The sequence below is a fragment of the Lepidochelys kempii genome, chromosome 16 (assembly GCF_965140285.1).
Source record: "Lepidochelys kempii isolate rLepKem1 chromosome 16, rLepKem1.hap1, whole genome shotgun sequence".
Taxonomy (NCBI): Eukaryota; Metazoa; Chordata; order Testudines; family Cheloniidae; genus Lepidochelys; species Lepidochelys kempii.
In genome coordinates, this window is record NC_136395.1 from 28,814,790 (window position 1) to 28,832,696 (window position 17,907).

General features: G+C 39.6%; 1 protein-coding gene across 24 annotated transcripts in view; it reads left to right on the plus strand.

Moving 5' to 3' along the window:
* Positions 1-17,907, plus strand: part of RALGPS1 (Ral GEF with PH domain and SH3 binding motif 1) — a 400,445-nt gene that overhangs the window by 141,040 nt on the left and 241,498 nt on the right. For 15 of the 24 annotated variants that reach the window (XR_012155323.2, XM_073315016.2, XM_073315015.2 and 12 more), the window contains one exon: positions 14,709-14,835. Coding sequence is in view for 23 of the 24 variants with exons in the window: in XM_073315016.2 (XP_073171117.2) it covers positions 14,709-14,835 (127 nt within the window). In the remaining variant the exon portion in view is untranslated. The other 9 variants (XM_073315029.1, XM_073315025.1, XM_073315024.1 and 6 more) reach the window with 7 other exon arrangements.

A 17,907-nucleotide genomic window follows, 5' to 3' on the forward strand; every position in this document is an offset into this window, starting at 1 on the left:
AGGATGCTAGAGCATTTCAAATAAAAGTTCACCAGCATTTTTTAACATGGGCACAACAGTGTATTTTTCCCTAATTCATTCTCAGAGATGGCCGAACTGCTTTGGTTGAAATTTTCCTATCTATTAATTCAGCCTAAGGCAGACACATCCAGTTTAAAAAATGTAACCTCAAACAGTTAAAATTTTGCGCATTTATAAGAAACTGAAAACAAGATCTTATAATGGAAAGTGTTTGGCAACGTTAATAATAGGCAGTGCTAGCAGCTTCCCCCCAGAATACACTTATTTTTTAACCCAGGGATATTTGGACAGAATATTTAGACATAACCCTTTTTTCTTTTGATCAAAGAAATGTAACCCTTTAACATTCAAATCAAAACTAGGACTGTCTATTAATCACAGTTAACTCACACAATTAACTCAAAATATTAATTGTGATTAAAAAAATGTATCGTGATTCATCACAGGTTTAATCGCACTGTTAAACAATAGAGTGCTAATTGAAATTTATTAAATATTAAATATAAAAGAAATATTATTAAAAATAAAAGAAGTATTTTTCAATTCACCTAATACAAGTACCGTAGTGCAATCCCTTTATCGTGAAAGCGTAACTTACAAATGTAGATTTTACATAACTGCACTCAAAAACAAAACAATGTAAAACCTCTGAGCCTACAAGTCCACTCAGTTCTACTTTTGTTCAGCCAATCGCTAAGAGAAACAAGTTTGTTTACATTTACAGGAGATACTGCTGCCTGCTTCTTATTTACAATGTCACCTGAAAGTGAGAACAGGCGTTCGCATGGCACTGTTGTAGCCGGCAATGCAAGATATTTATGTGCCAGATGTGCTGAAGATTCATATGTCCTTCATGCTTTGTCCACCATTCCAGAGGACATCCTTCCATGCTGATGACGCTCGTTAAAAAATAATGCATTAATTAAATTTGTGACTGAACTTCTTCAGGGAGAATTGTACGTCTCCAGCTCTGTTTTTTACCTGCATTCTGCCGTATATTTCGTATTATAGTAGTCTCAGATGATGACCCAGCATGTTGTTTGTTTTAAGAACACCTTCATTGCAGATTTGGTAAAACGTAAATAAGGTACCAATGTGAGATTTCTAAAGATAGCTACAGCACTTGACCCAAGATTTAAGAATCTGAAGTGCCTTCCAAAATCTGATCAGGACGGAGTGTGGACCATGCATTCAGAAGTCTTAAAAGAGCAACACTCCGATACAGAAACTATAGAATCTGAACCATGAAAATCAACCTACTGCTGGTGGCATCTGACTCAGATGATAAAAATGAACATGCGTTGGTCTGCACTGCTTTGGATCATTATCGAGCAAAACCCATCATCAGCATGGACGCACATCCTCTGTAATGGTAGTTGAAGCATGAAGGGACATATGAATCTTTAGTGTGTCTGGCATGTAAATATTTGCATTGCGCGTCTGGCACGTAAATATCTTGCATTGCCGACTACAACAGTACTATGCAAATACCTGTTTTCACTTTCAGGTGACATTGTAAACAAGATGAGGGCAGCATTATCTCCTGCAAATGTAAAGGATGATTAGCTGGGGGTTGGTCCTGCTTTGAGCAGGGGGTTGGACTAGATGACCTCCTAAGGTCCCTTCCAACCCTGAGGTTCTATGATTAAACAAACTTGTTTCTCTGAGCTATTGACTGAACAAGAAGTAGGACTGAGTAGACATGTAGGCGCTAAAGTTTTACATTTTTATTTTTGAATGCAGTTATTTTTTGTACATAATTTTATATTTGTATATCAACTTTCATGATAAAAGAAATTGCAGTACAGTACTTGTATTAAGTGAATTGCAAAATACTATTTATTTTATATTTACAGTGCAAATATTTATAATAAAAAATAAATATAAAATGAGCACTGTATACTTTGTATTCTGTGTTGTAATTGAAATCACTATATTTGAAAATGTGGAAAACATCCAAAATATTTATATAAATAGTACTTTATATTATTGTTTAACAGCGTGATTAATCGCGATAAATTGCTTGACAGCCCTAATCAAAACAGTCTTCTTTGCTTAGAATCAGTCACGTGACATATTTTTGTTAATTTAAATAAAATATAGCTTATTTTATTGTATTTGATTTTAAAATTAACAATGTTTACTTGACTATCAGCATTTCATATTTTAATGCTAGTGGAAAAAGTTGCCTGGGGAAGATGTGGAATCATCATCACTTGAAACAAATTGGAGACTGAAGCTAGACGGTCATCTGTCAGGCCTAATCTTGCAGCATCTTCCTCGATAACATTCTCTCTTCCCAGGCATCCAAAACTCTCATCTGGGCTACTGTCAGTTCCCATTTTAATTACTGTAATGTCTTCCTTTCCAGCTTCCCTAACATCTACATCTCTCCCCATAGGTCTGTGCAAAATACAACTGCTAATATTTTCCTTGTCTGTTGCTCTGACCGCATCACACCTATATTTGAATTCCTCCACAGGTTCTAGTTGTTTCTCCAAGTCAAGTTCAAGCTTCTTGTTTTCACCTTGAAGGTTCTTCCTAACTCTCCTCTGTCCAGTCTTGTCACTTGCCATACTGCCGTGTCATCTCTCCTCTACCAGTAATATATCAGTATTGTATGATTGTCATCTTCTCCCACAAACATCCCCTATATCTTCTTCTATGCTGCCCTTTGTGTGTGGAACACCCTCCAGCAGTTGATTACGAAGACCAATAGCTTCTCCTCTTAAGACCCAACTCATGTTTTGTCATGAAAGCTTGTCACATTTTCTATGATGTAGTCAATAGGCAGGACTGAAGAAGCAACCTTATTACTAACTTTGGTTCTATCCCATGTGAATACAGTTCAGTGACATTCAGCATCCCTGTTGTTTGTTCACTTGAATAACACATAGCCAGGCTTATCTCAGTATTTGAGATGCTTGTCTACAATTGTGTACTTATAACTATTAATATTCCTTTAAACCTTCCTACTAATCCCTTTCCATTCGTATAACACAATGAGAATCTGCACTGCCTAACCCGTGCTTTCCCCACAAACTGATTAATAACTCTCCACTCTGTTGTATGCGTTTAATCCTATTAAAATTAATGGCTGGGTTCCATCACTATAACCAAGAAGAGAACTTGTGGCTTATTGTTATGGTAAAATGTGTGCCAGTGAAACCTGCTCTCCTACCAAAATATACATCTTTCTTTATATAATCAGAAACTGCATATTCTCACTGTGGTCCTAGCTACCCCTTTAAATTAAATGGTCCCTACTAATCCTAGTAAATGGATCATATACCAAACAGAGGCACTTAGCATGCATTTCTGTCTCACCCATCTTTCCTTTTTTTTGCAGCGCTCACAGGTACAGCAATAATTAATCACATACTGAACAATACCTGGCTAATATAAATTTGGCAGTGTCCTGCTAGTAGTTTTTCCTACTACTGTGTGTCCTGTAAATTAGGATGTTTATTTGCCAGCGACAGCAATTGCTTCCTGCATTCAAAGGGAACCAACAGTCTTTTGGTAAACCTCACTCCCTTCTACTGCACCTCACTAGTTGCAGTGCTGCCTGCAAAGTATTGCATCTTTTGTAGACACTTTCTCTCTGAATGCTCTTCTGTCATCTTCTAGTTTCTTGCTTTTCTTTATAGTTTAGTAGGATTGGGTCCTGGAGTTGCATTTTGATCATCTGCTTTTTCAACAGAATTGTTTCATTTTAGGTTGTTGTTGCTCTAATAAACATTCATTTCACTAGTAGATAAAGTATAAAGGACAGGTTTCAGAGTAGCAGCCGTGTTAGTCTGTATTCTCAAAAAGAAAAGGAGTAGACCTAAAAGTTGCAGTTCTTCAACAAAAAAAACTTCAAAAACAGACTCCAACGAGAGATTGCTGAATTGGAATTAATTTTAAACTGGATACAATTAACTTAGGCTTGAATAGAGACTGGGAGTGGATGGGTCATTACACAAAGTAAAACTATTTCCCCATATTTATCCCAACCCCCACTGTTCCTCAGACGTTCTTGTCAACTGCTGGAAATGGCCCACCTTGATTATCACTACAAAAGGTTCCCCCCCCCCCCCCCCCGCCGCTCTCCTGCTGGTAATAGCTCACCTTAAGTGATCACTCTCCTTACAGTGTGTATGGTAACTCTCATTGTTTCATGTTCTCTGTGTATATAAATATCCCCACTGTATTTTCCACTGAATGCATCCAATGAAGTGAGCTATAGCTCATGAAAGCTTATGCTCGAATAAATTTGTTAGTCTCTAAGGTGCCACAAGTACTCCTTTTCTTTTAAAGTATAAAGCTGTCTGTGATTTCCTTGTTTTGTCCATTCTAAAGCTATTTTTCATCTGCTCGTGATCAGAACCCTCCAAATCCAGTTGTCCACATATTACCCCTCATTCGCTATGACTATATGGTCCTTCCATTGACTTTAGTAGGATCTGGATCAGGCCCAGATGATAGCTCTCCCAGCTGGAAGATAAAGATGACATTCAAAGTTTTTTGGAATTCAATTTTTTATCTCATTATACTCTTGGTCCATCAACTTCCACTTCCATCGTATTTATTTTTGTTAAAACTCCTATTTTCATTAAAAATAGTGGTTGATTAGCTTGGTTAGCACATTAGGATGCTTCACTATCAAAATCTAAATAAATATCTACTTTAGTAGGACAGGGTAACTCTGCTTTCATCCCACACTCTGAAGCTTCTGTCTAAAACTAAATAATAATGTAGCTACAAGTATCTCCTTTTTTGGCTTTCTCTAATCTTTGCATTCTGTGTGCTGCCCCTCCTGAACTAGGTTTTCAAAGATAGAAAGTCCATGTCTCATAAACCAGGGTTACTTTTAAAAAACGTAAGTAAGAAGTTAGACTGTAAACTGGATGGATAGAAAATGTAGTGCTCTCCTGAGAATTCCTAAATGGAAAAGGATACTGTATCACTAGAAATTTGCAACTATACCTCTTAATATGTTGCTCAGCTCATTTCCATCTGATTATTTTGGGAGAAAACAATGTAAACGGTAGAAAGTCATGGTCTGTCAACACGTGACTACTCACATGAGTTTGCAAGTTACGGATTTTCGTTTTTTAAAATTCAAATGATTGCTCATTTTCCATTCTTCTTCGAGTGATGTCCCTATGGGTGCTAGACTTTAGGTGTTGGTGTGCCCCTGTGCCCATAGCCGGAGATTTAAGGTAGCAGTGCCCGGTTGGGTCTCACATGTCTTGCGCCACTTTAGGCAGTTAACTGGCGCTGTACGACCACTATCGGCAGCCTCTGATAAAGGGCCCTTCCTCCATGGCACGGGCTCCTGATCAACCCACCAAGAAGGTAGCAAAAAAAGGGGATACCATGTCCCCGACTTTGGAGTTGACCAAGAAAAGGTGCTCTGCTCACGAGCAAACGTTCCTGGTACCGACTGCACCGGTTATGTCAATGGCTGAAACAGCAGGCCCCTCCGGCACCGTTGGTACCAAGAAACTGAAAGCTCCCAAGCAGCCAAGTTCGGTCACAGGCACCAAGGGGAAAATGAAACCCCATGCCGCAGTACCATTGAACACAAAAAAGCGATCAGTACCGAGTACTTCAATAACTCGGATGCTAATGCTGTCGCCTGGTGCAGCCATCGCACACTTCAGTCACACACTGGGGCTGACAAGCAGTTTCCAACATGCAGTACCATTTCCTGCCCCACCAATTGTACCAATACTGGGCACATCACAGCAATTCCTCCACCACAAAGACCTCTCCGTTTAGTTGGTACCAGAGTCCCCCATCCTCGGCACCGACAGTACCTCGGTACCCACAGCACTTAGTCAAACCAGTTCTCCACCTCTGTCTGCTCCACAATTCTCCAGTGAGAATGAAGAAGGAGATGAGGATGTGGGGTATTCTCCACCGTTACATTCCTCCCCTGTGGCTGCTCATACCACGCAAGCCCCTCCATGTATGAGCCACCTGAGAAACCTTCTGAACAAACCCTGGTACAGGAAACCCCGGCTGCCCACTGTACCCTTCCAACCATAATGGCATTTTTGGAACCCGTGGGCTACATATCTACAACAACAGGACATACCTGTTGGCCTTCCCACAGCTGACACACATCAAGCACCTTTCTTGACGCCACAGGGCCTACCTGGCACCTCTGAACAGGGGGCTCAAAAGGAGGAGGAGAATTCTCTGATCAAGACAATTTCCCTGAAGTCCATTTCTCCTCATCCTCACCGAAGAACACTATTATGCCCCACCTCCCACCAGAGGTGATGATTTAAAACAATTTAAAGACCTCTACAAGAGAGTTGCCACTTCACTGGACATCTCCCTGGAAGAGGTCCAGGAATCACGACACAAGCTAGTTGACATACTGCACCCTTCGATCTTTTCTAAAATCCCCCTTCCCTTGAATGATGTATCCTGTGAAGTTGCTATGGCAAATGCCTGCAATGATTCCACCTACCTGTAAGAGTTCTGATAAAAAATACTACATGCCTGCAAACGGCTCTGAATTCCTTTTTTCACATCCAACACCTAATTCATTGGTGATCAACGCCGTATATTCTGCTGCGACCTTAAAATTGAGAATTGCAAACTAGGAGGCCTTATTGGCAAAGTATAATCAGAATAACTACTCACGTCTCTCTGAATTGACTGCCTTTATTCCAGATGACAAACAAGAACGATACAAATCGCTCATTACAGAAGGTCAACCCACAACCAGAACAGCATTACAAGCTGCCCTTGATTCAGCTGCGATATCCATAGCAACCGCCATTGTTACGTGACAAACCTCGTGGCTCCACCTATCTGGATTCCCAAAGCTTGTACAGTTGACCGTGGAGGACTTACCATTCAAGGGATCCAAACTTTTCATGGACAAAACAGATGAGTCGTTGCACACTCTTAAGGACTTGAGGGTGACATTGCAATCTTTGGGCATCCGCACACCTAAGACCAAAAAATGACAGGGCAGTTATCAAGTCCCTCAACGATTACAACCCCCTCCATTTGCACAACTCAATAGATACTACAACCCTCAGGGTCGAAAGTAGAGGAGACGGCAGTCCACTCCCTCGAATACTACATCTCAACCATCAACTTAACCATCAACATAACAGAGGTTCTTCAAGATCCACTACGCTCCCTCCTCCCCTCTGCTTTGGAGTTTTATCACTTTACTCTGCAGTAGAGAAGGAACAGACTGGGGGTTGGTCACACAGCACCAGTTAACTGCCTGAAGCAGCGCGAGACAGGGACCACGCGGATGATACTAAACTGGGAGGAGTGGTAGATACGCTGGAGGGCAGGGATAGGATACAGAAGGACCTAGACAAATTGGAGGATTGGGCCAAAAGAAATCTGATGAGGTTCAATAAGGATAAGTGCAGGGTCCTGCACTTAGGACGGAAGAACCCAATGCACAGCTACAGACTAGGGACCGAATGGCTAGGCAGCAGTTCTGCGGAAAAGGACCTAGGGGTGACAGTGGACGAGAAGCTGGATATGAGTCAGCAGTGTGCCCTTGTTGCCAAGAAGGCCAATGGCATTTTGGCATGTATAAGTAGGGGCATAGCGAGCAGATCGAGGGACGTGATCGTTCCCCTCTATTCGACATTGGTGAGGCCTCGTCTGGAGTACTGTGTCCAGTTTTGGGCCCCACACTACAAGAAGGATGTGGAAGAATTGGAGAGAGTCCAGCGAAGGGCAACAAAAATGATTAGGGGTCTAGAACACATGACTTATGAGGAGAGGCTGAGGGAGCTGGGATTGTTTAGCCTGCAGAAGAGAAGAATGAGGGGGGATTTGATAGCTGCTTTCAACTACCTGAAAGGGGGTTCCAAAGAGGATGGTTCTAGACTGTTCTCAATGGTAGCAGATGACAGAACGAGGAGTAATGGTCTCAAGTTGCAGTGGGGGAGGTTTAGATTGGATATTAGGAAAAACTTTTTCACTAAGAGGGTGGTGAAACACTGGAATGCGTTACCTAGGGAGGTGGTAGAATCTCCTTCCTTAGAGGTTTTTAAGGTCAGGCTTGACAAAGCCCTGGCTGGGATGATTTAACTGGGAATTGGTCCTGCTTCAAGCAGGGGGTTGGACTAGATGACCTTCTGGGGTCCCTTCCAACCCTGATATTCTATGATTCTATGGTTCACACGATCCAACTGGGCACTGCTACCTTAAATCTCCGGCTATGGGCACAGGGGTGCACCAACACCTAAAGTGGAGCATCCACAGGGACACACATCTCGAAGAACCTCCATTACTGCATGAGCTGAGTAACGTTCTCCTCCTTATTAATGTGTTTTCTTATTGTCTCATATTGGCCAGCCAGCCAACCAGCTGTTCTCAGGGTCTCTGGGCATCTACTTAACAGCCACACCCATAAATCATCTTGAGCAATTGTGTTAAATTATCCCAGAGGGACAAACTTGCTCTTTTGTCCATTGTCGTCATAATGAGAACCTTACATCCAGGTTTTAGTTTCACAGTTGGTTAATTATAAACCTCAAGATTCCAAATATTGTTAACTACACTTAAACTGAAAATATACTCCTTAAAAAGGTCTGAAAAAAATCTTCATCTGCTAGCTCCTGATAAGTAATGATACCAAAGGAATCACTAATGCATCTTACTCCAAGTGATTGTTTCCAAATGTTTATTAATGCTCCTTGGCAAATCTGATTTAAAAGTCTGATGAGTAGATAAATATGAGTAGATAACATCTACTGGTGAGTAGATAAATGTGCCTGACAAAAACTATCTTGTATTTCTCTGCCATTTTTCTCATTTCTTTTTTTCTTCCACCTCTCTCTGACTACAGGGTTTGGTCCTAAATCTACCACATCTTCAGCTTAACTCTCATATCATAGTACATCAGCTAGAAGAAGGTCTGTGCTGGAAGCATGCAAAATCTTAAATAAATTTATTGAATGTTTGCCAAGATAAATGTTTTCACAACTAAACCAGTAGTGACACCTACAGTTAATATTTCTGTTCTAGCCCCTGTTTTCCATCACTCACATGTTTTCAAAACTTTTGCCCATGGGCTGATATTTTCTAGCCTTGGCCTATATCCAAAGTTAATTAAGTCTGAGGGGGAAAATAGGTCAACTACTTTCATGTGAATGGGAAATTTGAAAACATAGAAACAAACTCTACAATTGTAAAAAGATTTCTAACGCTAGCCTCAGTGAGATGTGCCTTTGACTATTTTGACAAACATTGATTTTAATTTGGCTGAATAATGACCTTTTATACAGAGTGCATGGAATAAGGCAAGGCTTCTTCACACCCCGGTATCATTCACAGCACACACGAGTGCATTTTTAAAATTGTATACTGTATTTGTACATTATGTATTGAATGAGGTGAAGGGGTGTTGCCTCATTCAGTGCACACATTACACAGTGTGCATCCCCCCTGCTCTACTAACTAATTAGACAACAGGGGCACACTTCACGGACCAGGCTCCCCAGGCTGATAATGTAATAACCAAAATTCTGAAATGAAATGCTTAATGCAACCCATTATACATACAGAAAAAGCTAATTATATATTCAGTAAAGGTACTGTCCAGAGAACACGAGCCAATCCAAAACATAATTTTTACATTTTAGGAATTGGGGGGGGGAAAGTGGGAGGTCGTTTTTGTTTTTAAATAACCTTATTAAAAGGAAACTTTACTACTTTAGGTAAAAAAAAAATTGCTGTATCCTAAAATAATCCTACTTCTTCTTACATTGTTTTGTTTGTATCTTTTAGTTTGTAGTATCCTGTGGCATGACTCTGTCCTAACACGTGAGGATGGTTGCCAAATCCACAATTACTGTTTTTTTCTTGTATTGTTTCTTATAGATGTATAGAATAGTCCAAACATATATCAAGACTCTCTGGTTTGTAGGAGAGCTTAGGAATATAGTACTTCCACTATCCTGGTTTTTGGTTCATATAAATTCAGTGGCAAATGTTTGCCTTTCAGATTATGTAAGAGTATGAATCACAAAACTTGAATGTACCCATAAGAGGGGATGGGGCAAGTACACTGATTTTTAATTTTTTTTGTAAAGAAAAACCTCAGAGATTGAACCCCCATTTTGAGCACACTAATTCTTTCATACAAAGTTATTTAGCTGGGTAAACGGTTCCATTCACAGCCTCTAGGACAAATGTAGCAAAACAGAAATATCTCAAGTTATTATTTCTTTTGTTTATTGTAGTACCCATGATATGCTGGACACTTTCCAGATATGCAAGACGAGACGGTCTCTGCCCCAAGGAACTGATAATCTTCGGATAGACAGAGAGGTCAGGAAAGGGTAATAACAAAAGGGATAACAAATAACAAAGTAATAACAAATCAGCATGATCCACTGTAGGGAACACCGTCTAAAAGCAGAGAGAGTAATGGTCTTGCACATGTTTTGAAGAATATATGAGGCCACATGAAAAGATACGGAGGAGATTATTCAAGAAGATGACGGTTGGGTAGGAAAGGATAACATTGGTGGCAGTGTGGAAGGGGCAGGGTATCATGTGAAGCACAACAGGGAAATATAAGTCGGCAGGAGCAGATTCATAGAGAATCTTGAAAGTGGTAGCTATTATTTAAATCTCATGCAATGGCAGATGGAAACACGGTGGAGAGCGTCAAAGAGAGGAATGACACAATCAAATCAACAGACCAGGAACATAAGAACGGCCAGACTGGGTCAGGAAGATGGCTAGTAGTTCTAAGTCAGTAATTTTTTTTTTCAGTGAAAATAACTTGATGAATGTATTGGGCTCAGAGTATTTTGAATATTTTTTTTCCAAATCTGGCTTTTCTGAAGTGTCTGGGATGCACTTGATGTGCATTCATCTTCGGTACCAAACACGTGTGACCTTAAAAAAATATTAGATTAGAATTAAAAATGACATGGTTTTAAAATAGTATTATTTTAAATACTTTATTCGTTATCTGTAATGTAGTCATGGCTTTTCCAGTGTGCAGTAGATACATTGCTAAAATTGAGGATTCATTGTGAATTGTTATTTAAACATAGTACAGAACGTTTCCTCAGGTTAAATGATAATATTCAAGGGCCTGATCCTGTTTTTCATTTTTTATTTGATCAGTTTTCACTAACACAAGAAGTCCAGTTTGCTTCCCTGGTACGTCTTATGTGATTAAAGAGTCCCTAATGTGAATATTTTCTAGAATCAAGCATGAAATTTATGTTTGCCTCATGCCCCTCAAACGTGCATTCCTTGAGACCAGAGGTAAAATTAGATTGTGGGCAGACGTTGATGGGCTCCCCATAATGATAAAAATGTGCCCTTTGGCTAGAATAAAAACTAGAATTTGGACACATTTTGATATGATTCCTATACCTGTCAAGATGTGCCCACTTCAGACTGTAGGAAGGCACATTTTGATGGGTTCCCTATACCAGTCAAAATGTACCTTCTGTAGACCTCATTGTGTATTACCCTGCCCCTTATGCTAGACAGTGAGTGTTCAGATAAAGATAAATCACAGTGTAGGAGAAAGAACTTGGGATCTGAATTATAGGACATTCCTGCAGGTCAACTCCTACAACAGATTCAATCTCACATATTATTGCAGGAACCCAGCGCTGCTTCAGTGTACTTGGGAAAGTGAAACACTCACTGAAACTAAGGGCAAAGTTTGGATGAAAGCAGGAGCCTCATGGAGACTTCAGTTGCCAAGTGCACCTGTGCACACACCCTGCATATACTCACTTCAGAGTACGTCATGTTCAGAGACGTTTACATCTGCTTAATAACAAAACGGGTATGTTTGGATGTATGGCAGATTTTGACATGACACCTCCCCACCTATTCCTTCTTACTTGTTGCTGGACCAGGAGAAGCAGAGTTACACTAGTTTAGTTTAATGTGTGCTTTTAAATCAGGTTAGTTAAACCATCTTGAAAGATTGTATGGACATTCTTGATTTAAAATTAAATAAGAAACTCAGAATATCGTAGAACATATTCTAGTTTTCATGTAATTTGGAAATATGCCCATACTGATCAACCCCAGCTTCAGAAATTTTCTTGCAGACAAAATTTTCCATAAAAATGTACCTTAAATGGATAAATAGAATTTAATCTAGCCTTTTATGTAAAATAAATTTAGCTAAATTATTCTGTAAATCAGAATGTTTATATAGCAGGATTAGATGATACACAACATTAAATAAAGAGGGAGTCATGTCATTCAAAGTTAATGTGATCCATACTGGGTGAGCTGTTAACTGTTCAGAACTGTGAAATAATTGATTATATAGTTAAAACTGTCAAAAAATTAAAATATAATTTTATTAAAATGCTTAAAAGAAAAATGCCTATGCTTCTTCTAGGGTATGAAGATTTGGTATTGAGGCTCTGATCCAGTAAAGAACATAAGTACAAGCTTAACTTTATGTGATGAGCGGTCCCAAGTATGTGCAAACAGGGAAACTTAAACAATGGGACTACTCACATCCTTGAAACTAAGCACATACATAACTGATTGCAGAACTAAGACTTAAAGAAGTTTCTAAGAGTTTACATTTTGTATCCTTGTGAAATATACTAGTGCATTAAAATTTGCCTTCAAGGTATCTATGAATGACAGAATGTCATTAGGTAAATAAGAAATGAAATATATGATGTATGCCCAGTTTAATTTAGAAAGCAAAATGTTAAGCCATTATTTCGGAAATCTATCAGTAAGGGATATTGTGATCCTCTAAGGAAGAAGAAATTAACTTCCCTTTGCCTTAGACAAGATGTTGTTTCTGATGTTTTAGAAAGCTGTTGCATCACAATCTTTGTTGTGATTGCCATTGCTGATACTGCTAACACTACTCATATCACTATTTTCCTACATTTGTTAAAAGTAAAATGTTTTTTGTTCTCACACTGAATTTTTTGTGAAATCAGAAACAGATTCTGCAAGGAATTTCATTATAATTGATTTCAGCTACAAAAATGGTAAAATTCTACAATGCTGGCATATTTCTACATCAGTGAAATTTGCCAGCTAGGAAGTGGTGAGCTTTTGCACTAGATCGAATTAGGTCTTGATTGCTCCAGGGAGACTGAAGCATCCGCGCAGAGCCCTAAGAACTCCATGTTTCTCTGTACAACAGTTGATAGGCATGAATTGCAATGTAGGATCAGAGCTTTAGTGAATATTCATAAAACTCACATCCCTTTTAATGTGAAAAGGGAAAAGAGGTGATTTCAGAAAACTCCAGCTGTTGCAGCCTTTCATTTGTGTTTACCATTTTCCCCAGTTTTTTTAATCTCACTGACAACTGGTGTAGTTTTTCATTATTCATATTCAACTTGTGTATGCACCATTCTTAACTTGCGTAGGCCTTGATCCTTCAATTTAAAGTGCACAGGTTTGGGCTATAGAGTAACTCCTCCAGAAATGTAGAGATGCCACACTTCCCATACAGTCTGGTGTGTCTGTGAGGTACTTTCTGCTTGGGAGTGGAAACAAAGGAACCTAGAACAGGGCAGTCACAGGTTATATTGAGAGAGTAGTAGGCATTTTTGTTACCTTATTTCAGTACATAGTTTCCGTTCTTAATAAAGGGTTTATCTTGAAACCTGTCTGCTTGCAATAAGATACTACAAGTTTGACTGCTGCAGCCACACAGAGCCCCACTCTGGCTTGACTGTGCTCTCCTGCTTTAGTGAAGCAGTCCACTCATGTGTTATCCATTGCAGGATCGGAATCTTGATCACTATGACCAGTCTCCTGGCATTGTAAAAATATTAGTTGTAAAGTCCTTTATTAAGCTTTCTGGAACAAGAATTGGAATATTAGGAGGGAGCTGTCCAGATAGCATTGTGGACATGAGATCTTTCTCTTACCCTAAAATTCAAGTGTAAGAACTCAATATTAAGTAGTCTGCAATACCATAATTTTTATGCATCAATACTAGCTCCAACTGGCTTTTTAATTGTGGCTTCAAAAATATTAGCCAGGTATATAAAATCAGCTAAAAGTGAATGAATATTTTTGATGCAGTATATTACACATATATGCCTCCATAGTTTAGGACATCAGACTCTTATTCTGACCTGTTTTGCTGTACTCTGTGTAACTTGCCAAGATTATGTAGCAAATAGTAAGATTATCCAGAAATATAATTATTTTAAGACTTTAAGACTTTTTCTTCCAAGGTTTTAGCAACTCTGTTAACGTTTATAGATGTGCTTTTTTTGAGACACTGATGAAATGGTGTGTCTTGCATATAGAGAGAGAGCCCTTTCTCAGTATTAGTTATTTTAAGTTTCAAAATCAAGAGCATATAATATTCTGTAAATTAGGAAAGAATGTTAATGTCTGGATTATAACATTTTACATATTACCCTTAAAAAATTAACACAGATGATGTTAAGGTTAACATTTTATCATTTACGTAAAAATGTATATAAAAGATGATAGATTGACAAAATATATATAAATAATACTATAAAGATCTGTCTACAGCTTCAGAGTTAAGAATGAAACTATACTTTTATTTTAATGTGCAAAAAACTTTCAAATATTATGCTAGTTTTGGTTTGTTTGTTTTAAATCTAACCAAATCTCCTTGTAGTATGCTTTTCTGTCTTCTGGGTGACACTATCTCTTGAGTTTGTATTTACTGTTTTTCTTTCTCTTCTCTTTAGCTTCTAAATCGCAAAGACAAGACCACCTTTGAGAAGTTAGACTACTTAATGTCTAAGGAAGATAACTATAAGAGGACACGGGAGTACATCAGAAGCTTAAAGATGGTCCCTACTATTCCCTATTTAGGTAGGTGTGAAAACAGGGTTGTGGTATCTGTGGAAATATATTCAGTTTTGAATAAGAAGTCTTTGCTGTTTCTGACTGACAAGTAGCCAACTGGAACGTAGTGCACTTGAAGCAAACCACATATTGAACATGTGGTTCACTTAGTTTGTTGTTCAGAAAAATTAAAGGTAGTGAAGGATTTTAAGGTGTAATAGTGTCTAAGATCACCGTGAACTTGCAGAGTTTTCATCTTCACATTAAATCTGAAAATATAAATACATCAATGTTTAATGTGGATCATAGCTCTTTTTAATTTACAAGAGGATTGCATTTCAGGAATGTCTTAAATTTAAGTTTTTGTTAGAGAGACAAGATGGTGTGGTAATATATTTTACTGGACCAACTTTTGTTAGTGAAAGAGAAAAGCTTTCAAGTTATTCAGAGCTCTTCTTCAGGTCTGGAAAAGGTATTCAGAGCATTACAGATAAATATAAGATGGAACAGATTGTTTAGCAGAAGTAGTTAACACACATTCTAAGGGACTATTCAAGGTAAAGCCCATTAATACCCCTTCAGTTAAAAAAACGGGGAGGTTACGGGGTGTGGCAGAGCTCCTTCTCTGCGTCAGTGGATTCTGCCCTTTTCTTCATTGTCCCCCGACTTTAGTTGAGTTCTGGGCTCAGTAGCTCCTCCCCAGACTGTGGGAGGGGTCTTTAGCAGTGGGGGAGGGGCCTTTAACACTTCCCATCACCCAATAAGATCACTCTCCTATAGTGCTGAGTTGGCGCCTGGAGCTCTCCACCCTTCAAATTCCCTGGCGCGCACTTCAGGAGGTGGAGGCAGCCTTATTGCCCACTTCTTGGGTCTACTTCTAGCAGGTCCTGCGAGAGGGCACCCCCCGCCCACCCCTCACCCCAGGCCCTCTGGATATTTCCATCAAGCCCCTGCCCTGTAAGCCTTCCCGTCCTCCTTCCCTTTGTACTCCGAGCCAGCTGCGCGCCTTGCAGCCGATCCAGTTTCAAACTGCGCCGAGGGAACAACTGTACACACTCGTGCTTCACACACTTCATTTCCCCATCCTCATCTCCCACCCTGACACCAAGTGGTGGGACCTATTACCTAAGTACAGCTAAAGTTCATTGGAGCTATGCTTTGAATGTATAAAATGCTATACAAATACTAAGTGTTCTGAAAAAATCATGCCCTAGACATCTCAAGTTGGATGTCCCAAATTGGTGGACACCTCACAATTTTGGACTTAACCTCACTGTTCTTCAGTTCCTCATTTGTAAAATAGAGATAGTACCAACTATCTCAGTTGTCTCAGGCAGAGTATCTAGAAACTGAGCACAGTTGCTGGCCACCTATTAACAGTTTGGTTTAACTTATACAGGCAGCATCTTATAGGAACTCTGCAGCAGAGGCTAGAATAGAATCCAGTTCTCCAGAATAGCATTCAACTACAAGATCATCCTTTCTCTTTCTGCAGTCCCCTGCCTCATTCACTACACATCTTCCAACTTCAGCAACAAGTGAGAGAAGGGTCCTTTAGACAACAGCCTCTTTCACTACACAACCCTGATTCGTTCCCTGAGCACAATCCATCCTGTGCACTAAATGAGGCAGGGATCATGTGGAAAAAATGTGTAATTGTGTGATGAAAGACGGTATCATAGTGCATCTGCACAAGAAAACAAATGGTCGCATTTGTGACGCCTGCGTGCCAGCAAACAAGAGTATTGAGAACACAAAAGAGGTGGTTTTCCTGCTCTCAATTCCATTGCTCATTTCCATTCCACAGCAGCTGCAGCAACCAGAAGGAACAATATAAGGAAAGTCCTTCTCCATCCCTGTAGCCATGAATTAGAGCTTTCATGCTCAGTGCAGACCAAATCTTTACAGAATTTTGCTGCCAGCTTCTAACAAGCCTCCACTGAGTGCATGCAAACAGCAGTTTTCAAAGGCTTTTAACTTGAATGAAGCTGAATGGATTTTCACCAAGACAGCAAAAGGATTCTCTGTCCCCAGAGCAATCCTCATGGCAAGTTTGAAACATGGAGGTACTAGAGTTTCACAACAAAAGAGTTGTAAGAATATTTTAACACTGGCAAAACAATGTATTGTCTCCTAGTTCTTGGAAGAAGCTAAACAACCTTTGCTGGAGCTTTTTTTTTTTTTTTTTAAATTACCCTAAGTTGGACGTTCTGACGCTTTGGGATTTAACCTAGACCAGTAAGGGTTGTTACCACCTGCCCTGTAACTCTGGGTGCCTTCATTGCTATGCTGCGGTGGCTCACAGCCCTGGCACCAACTGCCAGCTTATAAACATGCACTTCACACCCTGGTTTTCACCACCCAGTTACTTTTTGCAGAGTGACCCCAACACCTCCCGCCCAGTCCCGAATTTCCTCCAAACCGTCTGCTAATGTGACAATCTGCTCAGGTTCCTAGAATTGTGAGTAACTGTGTTACCCCTCTAATTCTCACCAAGTGAGAGTTTTGCTACTGCTAAGCTGTGTGACAACTCCCTGACATCGTAACTTGTCTGCCTTGCCAGCAAACTCTTCAGGACTCTACCAGTCCGAATCTTGCCTTGCAAGTAACAAACAGTAAACCACAACTACTGAGTTCCCCAGAGATATCTCCGAACAGTGGTCAGCTGTCTCCTGGAATACTCACAGAAAGTATTAAATTTGATGCTCCTTTAAAGAGACGATACGCTGCAGCTCATTAATTGAACTGTGGTTTGACAAAACACTCATATTTCAATTATAGAACTGATATGGTTTATTATAAAAGTAAAAGAAGTTTATTTAACAAAAGGACATGGGATTAAGTGATACCAAATATGAGGAATAAAGACGGAAATAGTTACAAGCAAACAAATATGAAAATATGCTTCCAAGACTAAAAATTAACAAGCAAATTACAATCTTTGCTTAAACAGATTTCTCACCTGTATTTAGTTTCCAGAGACTTCAACCCCTTTGAAATCAAGAGCTCTGGCCGCTTGATCCCCCACGTTGTGGGTCCCAAAATAGCTTTCTGTTTCTGCTCATATTTCCCAAATTTCATTAACCATGTTATAGGAGT